This window comes from Homarus americanus, unplaced genomic scaffold (assembly GCF_018991925.1).
Source record: "Homarus americanus isolate GMGI-L3 unplaced genomic scaffold, GMGI_Hamer_2.0 scaffold39675, whole genome shotgun sequence".
NCBI classification, from domain to species: Eukaryota; Metazoa; Arthropoda; class Malacostraca; order Decapoda; family Nephropidae; genus Homarus; species Homarus americanus.
This window is the reverse complement of record NW_024736071.1, coordinates 18365109-18383139: the sequence shown is the minus strand read 5'-3', so window position 1 is coordinate 18383139 and position 18031 is coordinate 18365109. Positions and strand designations below refer to the sequence as shown.

The 18031-nt window shown below is 39.2% G+C and overlaps 1 protein-coding gene across 1 annotated transcript in view; it reads right to left on the bottom strand.

Annotated features, from left to right (window-relative positions):
* Positions 1 to 8507: 8507 nt before the first annotated feature.
* LOC121871867 (transmembrane protein 53-like) overlaps positions 8508 to 18031 on the bottom strand; it is a 38459-nt gene continuing 28935 nt past the window's right edge. Inside the window, exons 5-6 of the mRNA XM_042374440.1 lie at positions 17059 to 17213; positions 8508 to 10557 (exon numbers count right to left, since the gene is read on the bottom strand). Coding sequence (XP_042230374.1) covers positions 10434 to 10557; positions 17059 to 17213 — 279 coding nt within the window. The 3' untranslated portion in view covers positions 8508 to 10433. The remainder of the gene's footprint in view (positions 10558 to 17058; positions 17214 to 18031) is intronic.

Here is an 18031-nt window from a genome sequence, read left to right as displayed (position 1 = left end):
AATTTGAGCATATACTTTTTCTACAACTTTTATGTATACACTGTACATTGTATTATGAAATTTGGGGGTTTCTGCAAAACCTTAAAAGGTGAATTAATGAAAAACTTTGCCAACATTATTAATTAAGGATATGATTGGATGTGTTTTAGGTTTGTTTATCAGAAGTGTTTCCTGGGGTCTTGTGGCTTGGTAGGACAAAGATTACAACCCACAACCAGCTTTACTTTTGAACTGTGAAATTCTTGGCCCTTTTACAACCTACAGTACTTGCAATATGCTTTGCTTCAACCTGAATTAGCTGGTCAACTGTTAACATAAACCCACTGACTCCAGTAATACAAGGAGACCATTACACTTGAACTATGCTGCAATTGACAAAGTCAAAAGATGGGTTGCAACAAATAATGAGCAGGTCAGAAGAATGTATGCCAGGTCCAGGAACCAAGCAAAGTTAGAGTGTAGAAGGGCTAAAAATAGAGTTCCAGAGCCGATTGTATTCGAGGTCAAGTCAAACCCAAAGGTATTCTACTGTATTGTATTGCAAAATCAAAATTAAAGATACTTGTGGGCATTCATAAGAGTGTTCACAGGAGAGTATGTGAATAATCTCCCTGCATTTGAGGAAAGACGGTTTGACACTGCGCTGATGCACATTATGTTCTCAGCAGAGTGTACAGTATTAGAAACAAATCGTTAGAGCTAAAAGTTCATAAGAGCCCTGACCCTGAGAGCATGCATCTTAGAGTGTTGTGCAATGAGCTTGCTGAACCCCTTAAAATCTTGTTCTGCAGATGCATGGATGAGCAAAGGGTCCCAAGCGACTGGAAAATGACATACGCAAGTCCTATATTCAAGTATGAATAATAATGGGCCAGTGAGCTTGACCAGCATACTGTGTAAAGTACTAGAGGCTATTATAAGAGATTTCATGGCACGTCTACTATGAAACAACCTTGTAAAGGAATGCCAACATAGTTTTATGCCAGGATGCTCCTGCTTGACATAATTGCTTCTGGTGCTGGATGTTTGACTCAGATCCTGGAGCATGGTGGCAATACCGAGAAGATATATCTGGACTTTGCCAAGGCTTTCAACAGCATACCCCATGAAAGGCTGAAAATTAAACTGGAAGGGTACGGAATTCGGGGAGCATCCTAGTGTGAATCAGATACTTAATTTGTTTGTTTCATAAATTACATGCCAGAATCTATACACGCCTCTATACAGATGTTTGCGGACGATGCTAAGTTATTCAGGGAAATTAAGAACCAAACAGACTGTGAAGAGCTACAGAAACATCTGCCAGCTTAAGGAATGGTCAAAGGAATAGCTTTTAAAATTTAATGTCATGAAATGCAAGAGGATGCACCTAGGTTGTACCAACAGGAAGTGAGTGAATCACATGTCCCAACAGGATGAAGAAACGGCATTAACAGAGACCAAACGTGAAAAAGACCTGGGGGTGTATGTTGACAATGAGCTGAAGTTCTTGGACCATTGTGAGAAAAAGGTGAATCAAGCAATTAAGTCAGTGGGTTTTAAATAAGGGCGTTCAGATGCTGTACCTAGATGGTTCGTTCCTCGTAACACACTTCAAAAGTGAGGTGCTTCTCCATTTGGATTCATCCTGTCTGATCTCTGAGATAAGTTAAAGACTGTCAAGTTGATTGAAAATGTCCAAAGAAAGGCCACCAGACTGGTGCCTGCACTACAACACCTCGGTTATCCAGAGAGATTAGAATGACTGCAATTGCTTAGCTTATACTATAGCTGGGCAAGGGGTAACCCAATAGAAGTTTTTAAACATCTGAGAGGGCATTACTATCTGCCAGAGTGAATTACAACAGCACCCAGTGTGGGCTTACTCAAGACCAGACTTGGCCAACACTGGCACAAGTACAGATACATTCTGGAGCCAGTGTTTGCCAACGATGCATATCATGACCAACCACCCTAGCAGCTAATGAGCCGATCGGTGACAAAGAGTAAACTAAAGTAAGAAAAAAATCCAGCATCTGAAAAGTGTCTTGTACTTATTCCTACAAAGCCATAGAAAGAGGCTTCACATGCTCCACTTATTGTTGGTAGTTCACTTTATGAGATTGTTTATGTTATAGTACTGTAATGTATTTAATTGATTATATGTATGCCTCAAAAAAGCTCTAAAATTATGCTATAAACAGTCTTGCAGATTATCTGTTAAGAGGAAAAGGTAAAACTATTTTGGTGACAAAGCTGGCAATATTAGCTAGTTTGGATTTGATTAGCTTGGAGTTAGCAAGCCCTTAATAACCCGAAATTCAAGGTTTAGCAGGCCTGGAATTCGTAACTCTAAGACAGCTATCAGACAAGAGCTTTTGTTATGACCTTACCTGTATGATGGAGTTTTGTGGCAAAACAATATAAAGAAGATTTCTCAAATAACACTGTACAGCAAATTTCTTATGAAAAACTTGATGAGGGACTGAAGATTTTCATAACCAGATTTGCCCCTCTGTAATTTTGTCTGCCTTTATACTATATATACTGGTAATTGAAAAATATCTTGGTGTTTTCAGTAACTAATTCAAACATCTGTTTTGTATCACTTTTAATGTTTCCTCACTCATTCTAGAATAGCTTATACATGCTGGATAAAATCTCTCTCTCTCTCGCTCTATATATATATATATATATATATATATATATATATATATATATATATATATATATATATATATATATATATATATATATATATATATATATATATATATATATATATATATATATATATATATATATATATATATATATATATATATATATATATATATATATATATATATATATATATATATATATATATATATATATATATATATATATACATATATATATATATATATATATATACATATATATATATATATACATATATATATATATACACACACAGTTGGGTCTTTATTTACGCGGTCAATTGAACCCGTGGAATACAGCGTAAAACGAGAAACGTGTAAATGAAATAACAGAACATATGGGATTAATTGAAATAGAGACTGGGCCCACCCCCAAACTCCACTTTTCTGACACAATACGTACGTTGTAGTAAAAATAGTATCTTAACTTTATGATGGTATGCACACACACATAATATAGAAGAGAAATGTCAATAAGAGAATACTATACTGTACCAGGTAAAAGAAAAATCAAAGTTTAACACTTACGTTAGGTTAGGTTAGAAAAAATCAAGGTTTAACACTTATGTAAGGTTAGGTTAGAAAAAATCAAGGTTTAACACTTATGTTAGTTTAGGTTAGAAAAAATCAAGGTTAGGTTTAACACTTACGTTAGTAGAAGAGATGGGTCGGCATACGTTGATGGGGGCTGGTTCCGAGGCAGAGGGCAGATTACTGGCCCACAGGTGAATTACCATCACTATCCACCATAGTTGTCAGGGCCTCCCTGACAAATCCCTCAAAGTCCATAGCATCACTGGCTTGGGCTGGCTGTGGTGGGTTGCGGGCCAAGAAGTCTGTGATGTTACGCTGACGGCTAGTGTTGATGTTGTCGTGATATATCTGGATGTACGGCTCCATAGTCTGCAACAGCTGGTTATTGAAGACTTCATAGCGGTGATCGTCAGGGTCGTTGGAAAGGACGAGCTTGAGTTTCTCTGCAAACTCGATGGCATCCTTAACATTACCATGCTTTAACTTGTGTTCTTCTCGGGATGACGCACCACCTGCCTCTTCACTGACATCATCGTCTTCTAACATCTCGTTGGCAGTCACCTCAGGATCCCTTGTCACCTCCATAATGTCGTCGGTGGTCTCGGAGAAGCCTGCAGCTGTAACACTCTGTGCAACTTCTCCTGCAAGGTCCACTGCAACAGACTGAACCTCACCAGTCACAGGTTGACTCTGCCTCCCACCTGGGATACCTTGCAATACATGCTGCCATGCATGACGAATCATTGCCACAGACAGCTACTTCCATGCCTCCACCAAGAAATCAACAGCTTTCTTTACATTATATTTCTTCCAAAACTGTTTGACTCAAACTTCATGATCCGCCAACTCTTGTTCTTCGTCGTCGCTCTGGCTATCGCTATCGGTGTCACCCAGGTTACGCAACTCATCCTGGGTGTTGGTACAGTCGTTCAGGAGCTTAAAATTCTTTGTAGAGAATGCAGCCTTAACGTTGCATATCAACTCCTGGTCCATGGGCTGGATTAACGACGTAGTGTTGGGAGGAAGGAAGACCACTTTTACGTTGGGGTGACGATCAAACAGTAGGGGCGAGTGTCCTGGTGCATTGTCAAGGAGCAACAAAATGTTGAATGGAACATTCTGTTGCTCACAGAATTTGTTGACGTCGGGAACGAAACAGTCGTCAAACCAGGAGAGGGACAGAGCAGTGAACATCCACGCCTTACGCTTACGTGCGGTTAGCCAGTGGACATTTAGCTTGGTCATGTCCATGTTCTTGTAGGCGTGCGGTTTGCGGGCTGTGTGGCTCACAGATAACTTGAGCTTATAGGTACCGGAGGCATCGGTGGTAAACAGGACGGTGATGCGCTCCTGCAATTTCCGGCCCCGACACTTGCTGGCAGACTTGACAATGAAGGTCTTGGAAGGTAACTTTTTCCAAAACAGACTGGATTCATCCATGTTGAACACCTGGTCGTCGGAGTACTGTCCTTCCTCCATAACTTATCGTAAGAATGGAGGAAAATCACTAGCTGCAACACGGTCAGCACTCGCTCCTTCACCACCAATGTTAATGTTGGTGGTCTTGTTCCTCTTCTTAAACCCTTGCAGCCACCCAGAGGAAGCATTGAAGGGTTTGGGCTCTGCAATTCCCATCTTACGTGCCACTGCTACGTACATTTCACGTGCGTAGTCCTGAACTGACCGCGTGTCCATCGTCATGTTCTGTCTTGCCTGACGAATCGAGTAGCTCACAAGTAAATTCTCCGTCTTGAGCAGCACCTTGTTCTGACAGTACTTCACCATTGAAGCACCTGCAGACTTTGTGATGTTCATGTGTTCTTTTATCTTGGCTGCATCATTCTTGATCATCCTGATCGTCGATTCGTTCACGCCATGCTGGCGCGCCAAATCAACTTGTCTTGTTCCTTTTTCTAAATCTTGTATGATCTTGTACTTAACTTTGTAACTTAGGGAATGTCGTATCTTCTTTGGCTTGGGGCGGCTGGGTCCAGGTAATGCAAGGTTTTTCTGTGGTGGTGGGGGTCCAGTGGAAGCCATTTTTACGAGATTAGCGGGCACAATAGAACACAGTTTACACAGAGTGACTGGGAGGAGAGCGACTGATGTGGCTAGGTCAGCGGCTTCTTCCCTCCCGTGGCAGGGCACGTCATATTGCATTAAACCAATCACAGCTAGCGGGGGAGGGAGGTAAGGATGCATGGCCCAATCACAGTCCGATATGTCATATGACGTCACTGATAACGCAACAGCTACATACTGAACAACCTTACTCGTGCCGCTTACCCAAGCATGGCAGGAGGTTTGAATCCAAAAATGGCGCGGCCAGACCGCCAGCTGCTCTCCACGTAAATGACCAAATTTACCGCGTAATTAAAACATTTCAATTCTGGCAAGGCACCGCATAAATGACCAAACGCGTAAACAAAAACCGTGTAAATCCAGACTCGACTGTGTAATGTATATATATATATATATATATATATATATATATATATATATATATATATATATATATATATATATATATATATATATATATATATATATATATATATATATATATATATATATATATATGCTGATAACCACAAGGAAAAAAGAAAACACGAAGTTCCCAAGCGCTTTCGTGTAATTCACATCTTCAGGGGTGAGTACAGTCTGTACTCACCCCTGAAGATGTGTACAGCGCTTGAAATGTTTCTTTCACTGTCAACAGATCCTGCACCTGTGATTTTCTTGCACACACACACACACACACACACACACACATATATATATATATATATATATATATATATATATATATATATATATATATATATATATATATATATATATCATTAATTAGTGTATTTAGAGTGAACATATTGTACATAAATTTTCATACATTACATATCAACACAATATTATAGGCTTTTCTTAAGGACATACTGTATATTACACTGTATAGTATAGTACAGGATATATAACATTTATTGACACTCGGCATCTGATGTGTCATGGAATGAAACTCACAATTTATGTTTCAAAGCTTCTATTTCTGTAGTATGTATGAAACAAAAGTATTAAATTATTTTCTCTGGGACAAGAATATTTTTATCAAGTTTTGAGGTGTATATCTATAAAGTTTAAAAGGTTTCATGTTTCACTTTTAACAATAAGATACAGATAAAGTAATGCATGTGGGGGGGCACTGTGACACTCCCTGACTTCCTGGGGAACACAAATACACATGCCTTACAGCCCTGACGTCCTGGGGGGACACATACATATGCCCTGCAACCCTGACCTCCTTCGGGACACAAACATGCCCTGACCCTCAGGGGGACACACTGCCCTATAGCCCTGACCTCCTGGAAGACACACACATTCCCTGACTCCCTGGGGGACACACACATGCCCTACAGCCCTGACTTCCTGGTAGACACACACACATATACCCTACAGCCCTGACCCCTGAAGCAAACACATGCCCTAGAGTCCTGACCCTGGGGGGCACATGCCCAAGCACATGCCCTAGAGTCCTGACCCCTGGGGGTTAAACACATGCCCTAGAGCCCTGACCTCCTGGGACACACACACATCCTGCAGCCCTGACCTCCTGTGACACATACCCTGACTTCCTGGAAAAACACACACTTGCCCTGACCTCCTGGGGGACACACACATGCCCTACAGCCCTGACTTCCTAGGGACACAGATGCCCTACAGCCCTGACCTCCTGGGGCACACACATCCCCTGCAGCCCTGCCCTCCTGAGATACACACACGTGCCCTACAGCCATGACTTCCTAGGGGACACACACTCATCCCCTACAACCCGGACTCCCTGGAGAACACACATACATGCCCTGACCCCCTGGGGGATACGCTCACATGCCCAACAGCCCTGACCTCCTGGGATGCACACACATGCCATACAGCCCTGACCTCCTGGGGAACACACAAGCATGCCCTGCAACCCTGACCTCCTGGGGGACACACACATGCACAATCAATTTTGTTATCACTGCAAAGTATATGAACACTTCAAGACAGACCAGGGATCATTCCAGGCTTCATTTGGTAATGCTTCACTTGGGAAAATGTCAATAACTTAAATATACTCTTTGTCATGTCTTAAATTTCTGCAAATGTCCTTTAGGGCTCTTGGCTTAAAAGATAAACCCCATGACTATCTACAGATTATAGTAAAACATACAAAATTTATTTACAAAAGTCATTTTACCCTTAAAATGGAATGTGGTTAAATGGAATGTAAGGAAACTGAAGAAACACTGAAATATGGAGAGCTTGTGACATATAAATAGCCACTATGTTTTAAAATTGAAAAGGTAAATGATTAATGAATAGAAATGTACATTCAATTCTGGGGTAAACAAGTACAGTAGGGTCGGGATATATCGCGACTTTACATAAAAAAAAATATATATCGCGGCCAACAAAATTATAACAATTTTCCTATAGACAGTATAGCAATATTTTTTTTTTTTTGCGCAAGGGAAATCGGGCAGGAAATATTTCAAATGTACCGCCATGACAAACAAATGCATGCCACCGTGGCTGCTCACTCACGCATTCATGCTCAGTCTGAGGTGAGTATAAATGAGTTGCTAGTGACGTGAAAAGTGAAGTGAGGATAATGAAAAGCAAAATGGAAGTGATTTAATACTGTAACTAATATTTTTGGTTTGTTCGTTTATGATTGTTAAGTGAGGGTGGCAGTGTGCCATCCGTTGTTCGCGGGATGACACGTCAGCTGCCGAGTGATGCAGATTGTAATTTCTAAAGCGAGTGAAAATGGGTTGCTAGTGATGTGAAAAGTGAAGATAATGGAAAGCTTAATGGAAAAGATTTAATACTGTAACTAATATTTTGGGTGTTCATTTATGTAGGTGTGGGATTGTTAAGTGAGGGTGGCAGTGTGGCATCTGCTGCCGAGTCTGGTGTTCCCAGAATGGTGCGTCAGCTGCCGAGTCTAGTGTTCCTGAGTCTGGTGTTTCTTGATATTGATATTGAAATAGCCTGTTGTTCCCGAGTCTAGTGTTCATTGGTGCTTTAGTTAGTAAGAGAATGAACTCATTAAGTCAAGTTTAGTCACTTTTTTGGGCCTCCAAACCTAACCCCATTTTCCCCATTGATTACATGTTATTATGTATCGCGATTTAGTATACAGTATAGCGAACATCGTTGGACCCTATCTCGTGATATATCCCGACCCTACTGTATAGAGCCAAGACAAAGTTTATAAGGTTGTTGGATGGATTCTCCTGCAATGAAAAGTGAAACTATATGATACTGATAATTGAGTTTACATGAACTGATTTACAAATACCTTTAACAATGAGGGACCACTGTACCTGTACATTCATTCCACACTCATGATGAGGTACAAGTCTTCAAGAAAGATCTATGGAACAAAGTCTGATATAATTATGTCATCTGTGGAGTCCAAAAGTGACTCCTCCCTCCAAAACATTAAGTTATATTATTACTAAAATTATATATTACTGATATCTTTGGTGCAGAAAATCACATTTTCTAGTCTTAGATGTATCAACCATCTTTCAAAGTTTTCTTTAAAGTAGGGGTAATTCAACATGCACTGTTGTAACTCTAACAAATGTTAATGAGTAATCAACCTGGAGAAAGTGCAGTCTATAAAACCCTTTTCATGAGTAAAAGTCTGGTGTAGAATTACAGGTTGGACCTTGCTAAACCAGGAAGCTTGGGACCAGACCGTTTCCGGATCAGAGAAAATTCTGAACCATCGAAGTCAAAGTTAAAGAAGGCAAAAAAATGCATAAAATGTACTAAAACTGTCTAATTTCTTCAGTACTAAACACATCTTTTCTGAAATAGTTAATGTCACATGCTTACGTTTTGCTGCATTACACCACTTCCACTGCTTGCTGGTCTCTTGGGAGGCATATTTGGGGGTAAATTATAAGTACTTAAAGGTAAAATAGTGGCAACAGCCACTAGAAGTGAGCTATGACACCATTCCAAACCATCGAAGCTGCCGGGCTATCGGGTCCCAGATTAGCAAGGTCCAACCTGTACTGTACAATAATAAATTCAGAAAATATAATAGAGATAGAAAATACAACAGAAACAGGAGCACTGACACTCTTTACTGTAACTATGCTGGACAAAATCTAAGCAACATAATACTTTCTATGTAAACAAGAAAAATAATCGTTTTGGCTTGATTTTCCCACTCTAAGCCTTGAATTGAACAATTCACCCTTACTCTAATTTTGATGTTATATACCTGACAAAAAGTCTACAGCGTACAGTAATAGTATTCCTGTAAGTTTCCCTGGCAGTGTGTTAATATTAGCTCTGGGAAGTGAAAAATGTTGGGAAAAATATTTTCTGAGACAATCTTTAAGTTCAGTGCAGTATAAATTTTTCTCGGGGATCTTAACTGCTTCACTACATGATATCACGTTTGATTTTGATTTTCCCAATGCCAGACAATTTTATTCAGCACAGAGAGCCCACATACCCAAGGGGTTAATGATTGGAGTGTTCTTCATGAATGTGTCAACTAATTCTGGAATATGCAATTATACATAAGGCTTCAAAAGTTTTGTTTCAGATACCAAAATAAATTTCTTTACTTAGAATTTATAGACACAGTACTCAAAGGACCATAAATTTTGTGTGGAGGATATAGTATATATTTCAAATCCATACTGAGAGTGATGCCAATAGCAACTTGACTGGACCTAAACAACCATGTAGTAAGCAGCTTAATATATGTACAAAGAACGAATACATAAAGGTTTTTAGAAGCAAAGTCGATGAAATACAATGAGTCCAAAAACAGCAACGTTAAAGAAAAACCAGAAAGTCACCGAAGATTACATTACTGGTAATTCAAGCTTCAGCACCACACACATAATAACCGACATTATTGATGACTACAGTAGTTATTTATCACAATCAACATCCATAAGTTAAGATAATCAGATACAGAAAGGCAAATACTTTCTTAAAGCATCTCCTTTTGTTATTTAAAGCAACACATAATTTGTTTTTGCCATCATCAAATTATAATGATAGTGACACCTTTACTTATTACCTTCAGCACCAAACTACAGGACTATAGTAACACGCTCTTTTTACGATCAACAAGCATTTACAGTGACTCTTCTCATTTACCCATCACCAAACTACATGTTTATACAACTACCCTTCCTCTACTATTTAATCATTCTTATGTTTACGATCATCAGTGGTGGTTGTGGGCTGCTCCACAACAGCCACGTCCTGACTGAGGCACATGGACAGGAAAGAGTATACAGACTCCCTGTATTCTTCTGGGTACATCCTGGGGATGAAGAAATTGAACATAAGCAATAAATCACCATGATTTGCGGCACAGAAGATGCACAGGCATATAGGACACCCTCCCCCCATTTCAGCAGGGAATATTTAGGAAAAAAACTTGTGTGTATTATCCTCCTGTAGCCATAGTTTTCTTAAAATAATATATGCATACAGGTGTACCCCAATAACCAACGCATACAGGGAGCAGGAAAAGTCGTTAGTGAATCAACGGTTATCGAAGCAATTAATCCCATAAGAACATAACAAATTGAGGGGTTAGCTACTCCCATCTACCCTTGATATATCTCTTGTGCACACTGTCGAGCAAGAAAATAAAGCAACCATATAAAACAAACCTGATAAACCTTAAATAAGCAATGTAAAACAAAATGAGACTTATTTACCTGTGTTGAGTATAACAAAAGTGTCTAGGGTGGCAAGATTCAAGTCTCTATCAATCTTTGAAGGGCCATCATCACCCTTATTGCATCTTATTATGCCTTTTACGCCGCATCAAGCTGCCCAGCACAAGAGGAACTTTCACTGGGATGCTTACCGTATATCACGGCCTATAAGGCGGCGGGGTGCATAAGACGCCCCCCCCAAATTTCCATTTAAAAAGTAGCTTTTGAGCTCTATTTGCTGTATAAGACCAGTACCCCAAATGTGACACTTACCCACTGACTCAGTAGTCCTTTACCAACCATCCTTGATTTTTTTAAATAAGGCCAATTCACTTCAAGTAATGTCATCAAATTATACCCGCTGGTGTAGTGTAAACACTAGTGACGTCACTGAAGCGTGGTGGGAGTGTTCCCTCGTCTCGGTGGTGTGACTATTTATACAACATGTGGTTCAACAGCAACCACCGTATTCTAATTGTGGTGTTTCATTAGGATTTGAGTGAAAAAGGTTACCAGTATGTACTTACTACATACATTTATTACACAAATATATATATATATATATATATATATATATATATATATATATATATATATATATATATATATATATATATATATATATATATATATATATATATATATATATATATATATATATATACTGAATATACTATGTACAAAAAATGAATGTTCAATGAATTATTTATGGTGCATTAGGGTACTGGTCACTTCTGATGGGCTATAAATAGCCTTGTTATCTCCCCTCCATCTCACCCTGAGCCAGACGGAAGGGTCTTGGTAAATAACATGTTTGCTTATTTTCCATTTACTTTAAATAGATTTACCGAATTATTTGTTTTATTTATTTATTTATAATATACTGTAATATATTAAACACACTGTAATTATTTTCTTTAATTTATAAACTGTTTTGCGACAAAGGAATGTTCTCCAGTAGTGTTTCATTAGGATTTGAGTGAAAAAATATTACGTACTTACACAATTGTTCCTCTTACTTTGACAACACAACATACATACAGTATATTATTTCTCAGTTTTGATCTTTTTTTTTAATTTTTGTATTTATTTATAGTTAGTTACTTAAAATAAGGCCAATTCACTTCAAGTAATGGCATCAAATATTACCAGCTGGTGTAGTGTAAACACTAGTGACGTCACTTGAGCGTCTGTAATTAACCGTCGATAGTTTCAAGAATTAATGCACTCATTTACTGAATATTCTTTGTAAAAAAATAAAATTTAAATCAATTATTTATAGGAGATAAATATTATTATGAGTAAATATACCGATACCGGTATGCATTACTGACCACCTCCACGGCTAAAAATAGCCCAATCTCGTGGTCACTTTCCCTTTCTTGTCTCCTCACTGGCAAATGGGGGGGGGCGTGGGGAGGGGTGTGTGATGATAGCTGTGTTTATTACAGGGGTATAAATCTCTTTTACGGTATGTTAGACAGGTTTATAATACATTTTTATTATTTTAATATACCGGTAATCTTAATTTGAATCCAGCTTGCCAAACGTAAGTTTCAGTATAAAATAATTAGTGGTAAGACCTTGTGAGTGGCTTACGATGTTTTCATCACCACTCTTGACACACTAAACCACAATATTTAAGAGGTAAGAATTTTAAACTTGGTGGTTTAGACGACCCCCTAACTTTGGGCAGATTTTTTTAATGTTCAAATTTCGTCTTATAGGCCGTGATATACGGTAAGCATGATAGAGTAACACACTAACCCAGAAATAAAAAAAAAAAATCAAGTCTACCAATCTTTGCTGGTCCATCACCACTCTTATTATGCATTATCACAGGCATGGGTAACGTTTCCTCAGTCATGGGCCACATTGCGATTTAGGTACTATTCTGTGGGCCAGCCCACCAAAAATTTATATCCTACCGAACCCAAAAGCAATGTTAATATTGTATTAGCACAGAAAGTGCAGCAGTTTATCGTCATATCCACCTTACGATATTTTTAGTTGACAATCACAGTCTCTCCCATTTATGAAACAAATCCATCATAATAATTTTTAAAGTAATATGTTAATGTTTCTTGGTATTTAACAGAAGATGAATGAAGCAGTCTGTGAATATGTTGATTTTCCCTACAGTTACAGTATTTTTCTTACTTATGAGACACCCACCAGAATAATGTCAATGTTAATCTTGGCATACAGTATAAGGAACTACAGTTGAGTCTGGATTTATGCGGTTTTTGCTTACGTGTTTCGTCATTTAAGCGGTGCCTTTCCAGAATTGAAATGCTTTAATTATGCGGTAAATTTGGTCATTTACGTGGAGAGCAGCTGGCGGTCCAGCCGCACGTCATTTTGGATTCAAACCTCCCGCCATGCCTGACCACAAGCAGGGGGGAAGCGGCGCGGGGAGGGGTGCGCAGTATGTCGCTGTTGCGTTGTCGGTGACATATGACATATCGGACTGTGATTGAACCACACATCCTTACCTCCCTTCCCCACTAGCTGTGATTGGTTTAATGTAATATGACGTGCCCTGCCACGAGAGGGAAGAAGTTGCTGACCTAGCAGGGCCTGTCTCATTATTCTCAGTCCACGTATACAGTTCTCTCTTGTGCCTGCTATTCCCCTCACAACTCACAATGGCTGCTGCAGGACCCCTACCACCAGAGAAAAACATTGAATTACCTGGACCAAGCCATGATAATGTGAAGGAAATCATTGAGTTGGGGGAGAAACTTTAGCTCATCCTTGACAACGACCCAGACAAGCATCGGTATGAAGTGTCTAATAACCATCTGACGAAATTTATGGAGCCGTATATCCAGATCTATCTAATAATAATAATAATAATAATAATAATTAACGGTTTATTGAAAGAGCTTGGCAGCCAGAAGGCTGAAAATATACAGTTACATATTTGGGGAATGGGTTTCGAATTACAAATAATATACAAGTAACATAAGTGACACAAATAAGACATATAATAACTAGATGGGGAAAAGCTCAAACTACAGTTCATTTCAACATAGTGACAGTGCAAGGAGTAGTGTTTACTGGGAGTGAATACACTGGTTTATTACAAGTTATTGATAATTTTTACAATGGTTGGGACTGGGCTGTTCTTATAGCGATCAGTTCGTGCACGTATGGGCTGGATGCGGTTGTGGTGTCGAACAGCAATTCTCGGACTAGGGATCTCAGGTGGTAGTAGGAGCCGGTGTCGAGGATGGTGTAGAAGCTTCTTACCAAATTTGCAGATGAGGTCGTGGTGATGGTCAGTGAGAGTCGAAAGGGTCAGTGTTGAGCGCTTCTTGATATGTGGAGTAGGAAGGGGAGAGAATAATCTTGCATGCCCTCTTTTGCACTTTTTCTAGGTGTTTACGTTGTGTGGCATTTAGGGAGGAAGACCAGGTGGGGGAGGCATAGGTGAGCTTGGGAAGTATGAATGTTGTGTAAACACTGAGGAGCTCGTGTGCAGGAACTCCGAGGGACTTGAGTCGGCGGAGGAGGAGGAGACGGAAACTGGAGGATTTGACAACTTCACTGACGTGTGGTTTCCAATTTAGTTTGTTGTCTATGGTGACGCCGAGGAGCTTCGTGGAATCTACAACCTGGAGTGTGTTCAGACCTAGAGTAATGGAAGGAGGTGGGACAATGTCGGAGGAGAGGTTGATGTGCATAACCATGGTCTTGGTATGGTTGATGGTGACATGGTTGTTGGTGGCCCAGTTTTGGAGACTGTTCAATAAATCCTGAAGGGCGGTATAGTTGGGAGCAGAATTGTTGACGCTGATCCCAATGGTGGAGTCGTCGACATATTTCCAGCGAGCTAGTCGTCAACGTAGTATTGAGGACTTCCTCGCCCACAACCCCAGCCAGCCCAAGTCAGTGATAGTGACGATATGGACTTTGAGGTTGCATCACAAGTGAATTAGGATAGAATATTATTGTAATACAACAGTTTTTTAACTGAAAACCATTCGAAAAGCGATTACGGTAACATCTTTTGAACGAAAGAAAGCGAGTCATTGCTTTCGTCACTTTCCACTGTAACACGTACGTCATTTCAGCAAAATATTACATTTCCATATTCTCAGAAATAAATACAGTATTACCCCGCTTTACGCGGTTTCACTTTACGCGATTTCTCATATACGCGGTGCCTCGCCAGAACCGAACTTTCACTTTACGCGGTTCATCTACTCATATACGCGGGAAGCGGCGCGGGCAGGATGCGCACAAGGTCACCCATTCATCAAAACATACCGAGTTCTTCACCCGCCATCCACCACAGCCGGCCCAAGTCAGTGATAGTGATAATTATAGTGAGGATATGGACTTATATGGACTTTGAGGGGTTTGACAAAGAGGCCCTGCAAGCCTCTGTGGTGGATAGTGACACAATTGATACAAGTGATACAGGTGAGGGCCAATAATCTGCCCTCTGCCTCGGAACCAACCCCCCATCCCCCGTGTGCCCAGCCATCTTTTCTACAAATGTAAGTGTTAAAAAACCTAATATTATTGATATTTCTCTTAATTATTAATTGTGTGTGCATACCATCATAAAGTTAAGATAATATTTTTACTACAACATAGTTGTGTGTCGTCAAAAAGTGGAGTTTGGGGGTCGGGCCAGTCTCTATTGGAATTAATCCCATATGTTCTGTTGTTCCATTTACGCGGATTTCACTTAACGCGGTACCTTGTGGGTTCAATTGACCGCGTAAATCGAGGTACTACTGTAGTAGTTTTGCTGAAACGTAATGCATTTCAATGTAAATTAGGATAAACTACATGAAAACAAAAGACTTTACCTAGCCTTCCGATGTTCAAGATATGTTACTCGTTTTTTTTAGTAGTTTTCGGTTAAAATACTCTTATATTAGTGATATTCTATTCATACTGTGCTTGATATAATACATTCACGGAAATGTAATATTTTTGCAACTACAATGCTGATGTCAACACAAGCGTGGTTGCAGCGAGACTGACTGAGTGAGGGAGAGCTATGCGTGTGTGTGCGAGGTTGCGGGAGCGGGCGTTGCCGCGCACGAGTTGAATGATGCGCGATTTGAATGTACTTCAATTACTTCAATGTACAGAATATTCCTCCGGCGGGGCAATCCGCGTACAGTATTTGCAAATCCGTGTATTATAAACCCGCGTATGTTAAGGGCCGACTGTATTTTACTTTCAACCACTTCTTTTACCTCCCTTTCCAGTCATTTGATATATCCACCATTAAAAAAATATCATCATCATTATAACTTTCATGTACAGGTATACCTGAAAATCGACATCCCAATAACCGATGATTACATAAAGGAGAAATACCCCTCAAGTTTCGTTGATATCCTGGTAGTGTGGTGCGAATTTTTGCCACAAGAGGGCTCTGCATGTTGTCTCCGACTCATTCCTGCCTCTCTGGTTCAAAATGCCAGTGATAGTTCCTCTTAGGGGCAGCTTGATGTGATGTGATGTGATAAGGCGTAATAAGAGTGGTGATCGACCAGCAAAGACTAGTAGAGACTTGAACTTGCCACCCTAGACAGTCTCAATTTACATTGATTATTTAAGGTTTACTGTATTATACTTGCTTGATTTTCTTGCTTGACAGTGTGCTCGACAAAGATATATCAAGAGTAGCCAGTCCCTAACCCCCTCAATATTTTATATTCTTATAGTATTAATTGCTTTGATAACTATTGATTCACTAACTAACGACTTTTCCCGGTCCTTATATGTGTCGGTTATCGGGGAATGACTGTACTGTACTTCAAACATCAATACTTTTGTGACACATCTACTTTAAAATTTCATCAAACCCTGAAAACCTGATTTGTTTTCCTCTGACATACCTAATACTTCCTTCTTCATGACTGACTATAGAATGGTAATTTATTTTTAATGTCCTACATACCTCATCCCTTATTTGTATTTCACCTACCGGTATCAATGTTTTTTTTTTTTTTTTATTACTCAGCTTTCTTCTGTATTCTTTTCATCATAAATTACAATATCTAATAAAGACAAATATAATCAAGTCACAGATTATACATTTAGGACAAACAGGAAGCAGGTCTTACTTATAATGCTGAACATGGGAAGAGTCAGCCCAGCACTTTGCCACAACAGGAACACCCAATTTCTGGCGCTCTGCGATGAAAAACTCAACATCGTCAGACCCTATTAACTTGTCCGCCCGGGAATATAAAAACAATTGGGGGCAACGAGCAGGATCCTGAAAGGAAAAAATTAACTGAATATCTTCCTACAATAAGAAAACATTATTAACTATACAGTACAGTATATGCATAGCAGTTTACAGATCATTCCACTATAAGTTTATAATGGCTAATATACTACTGAAATAATTGGTGAGTAGCCAGTTGTAATAGGGAATTTTTTCAGGATAAAACGAATCTAAAAAAATTCATCCAATAACAAATTTTTTACATACAATATATGAAAAAGTTTGGTGGATAAATTGTCACAATAGCACATTTTATTTATTTATTTTTTTTATAAAGTATAGTTTGATAACACAAGCATCCCAACTGGGCTGGTTGCTATAAGGCGAGCATCGAGGTGGCCAGTGTCCCCAAAACTGTGACACAGTTTTAGCCCAAAAATTCTATAATGTGATTTAACACTCGCTGAACTAACTGAGAACACCTTATTTGAAAAATCAGAGTGGCCATCAAAGGTTACGTTCACTATCATTGTTTGAATTTAAATGAAAATTTAACTTACGATCCCTCGCTACTTGGCTCAAGAAAAGATAATTATGATTATGAGATATTAATTCACTCCATGGTCATATGGGAACTGGTATGTCAAATGGGGTCTTTCCTATTCACTTGTACCTGTACTTGATTTTGACACCCCCCCCCCCAATTAGTTTGGATAACCATGGGTTCACTTACAGGAAAATGGTAGTAATTAGGTAGCCGTAACAGAAAAAAAAATTTAAGTTACAAAACAACCTGAGGCTATGCTTTTGGACAACCTAAATAGGCCTTTTTTTTTTAATTATCATATCTTTCCAAAATTCTTATC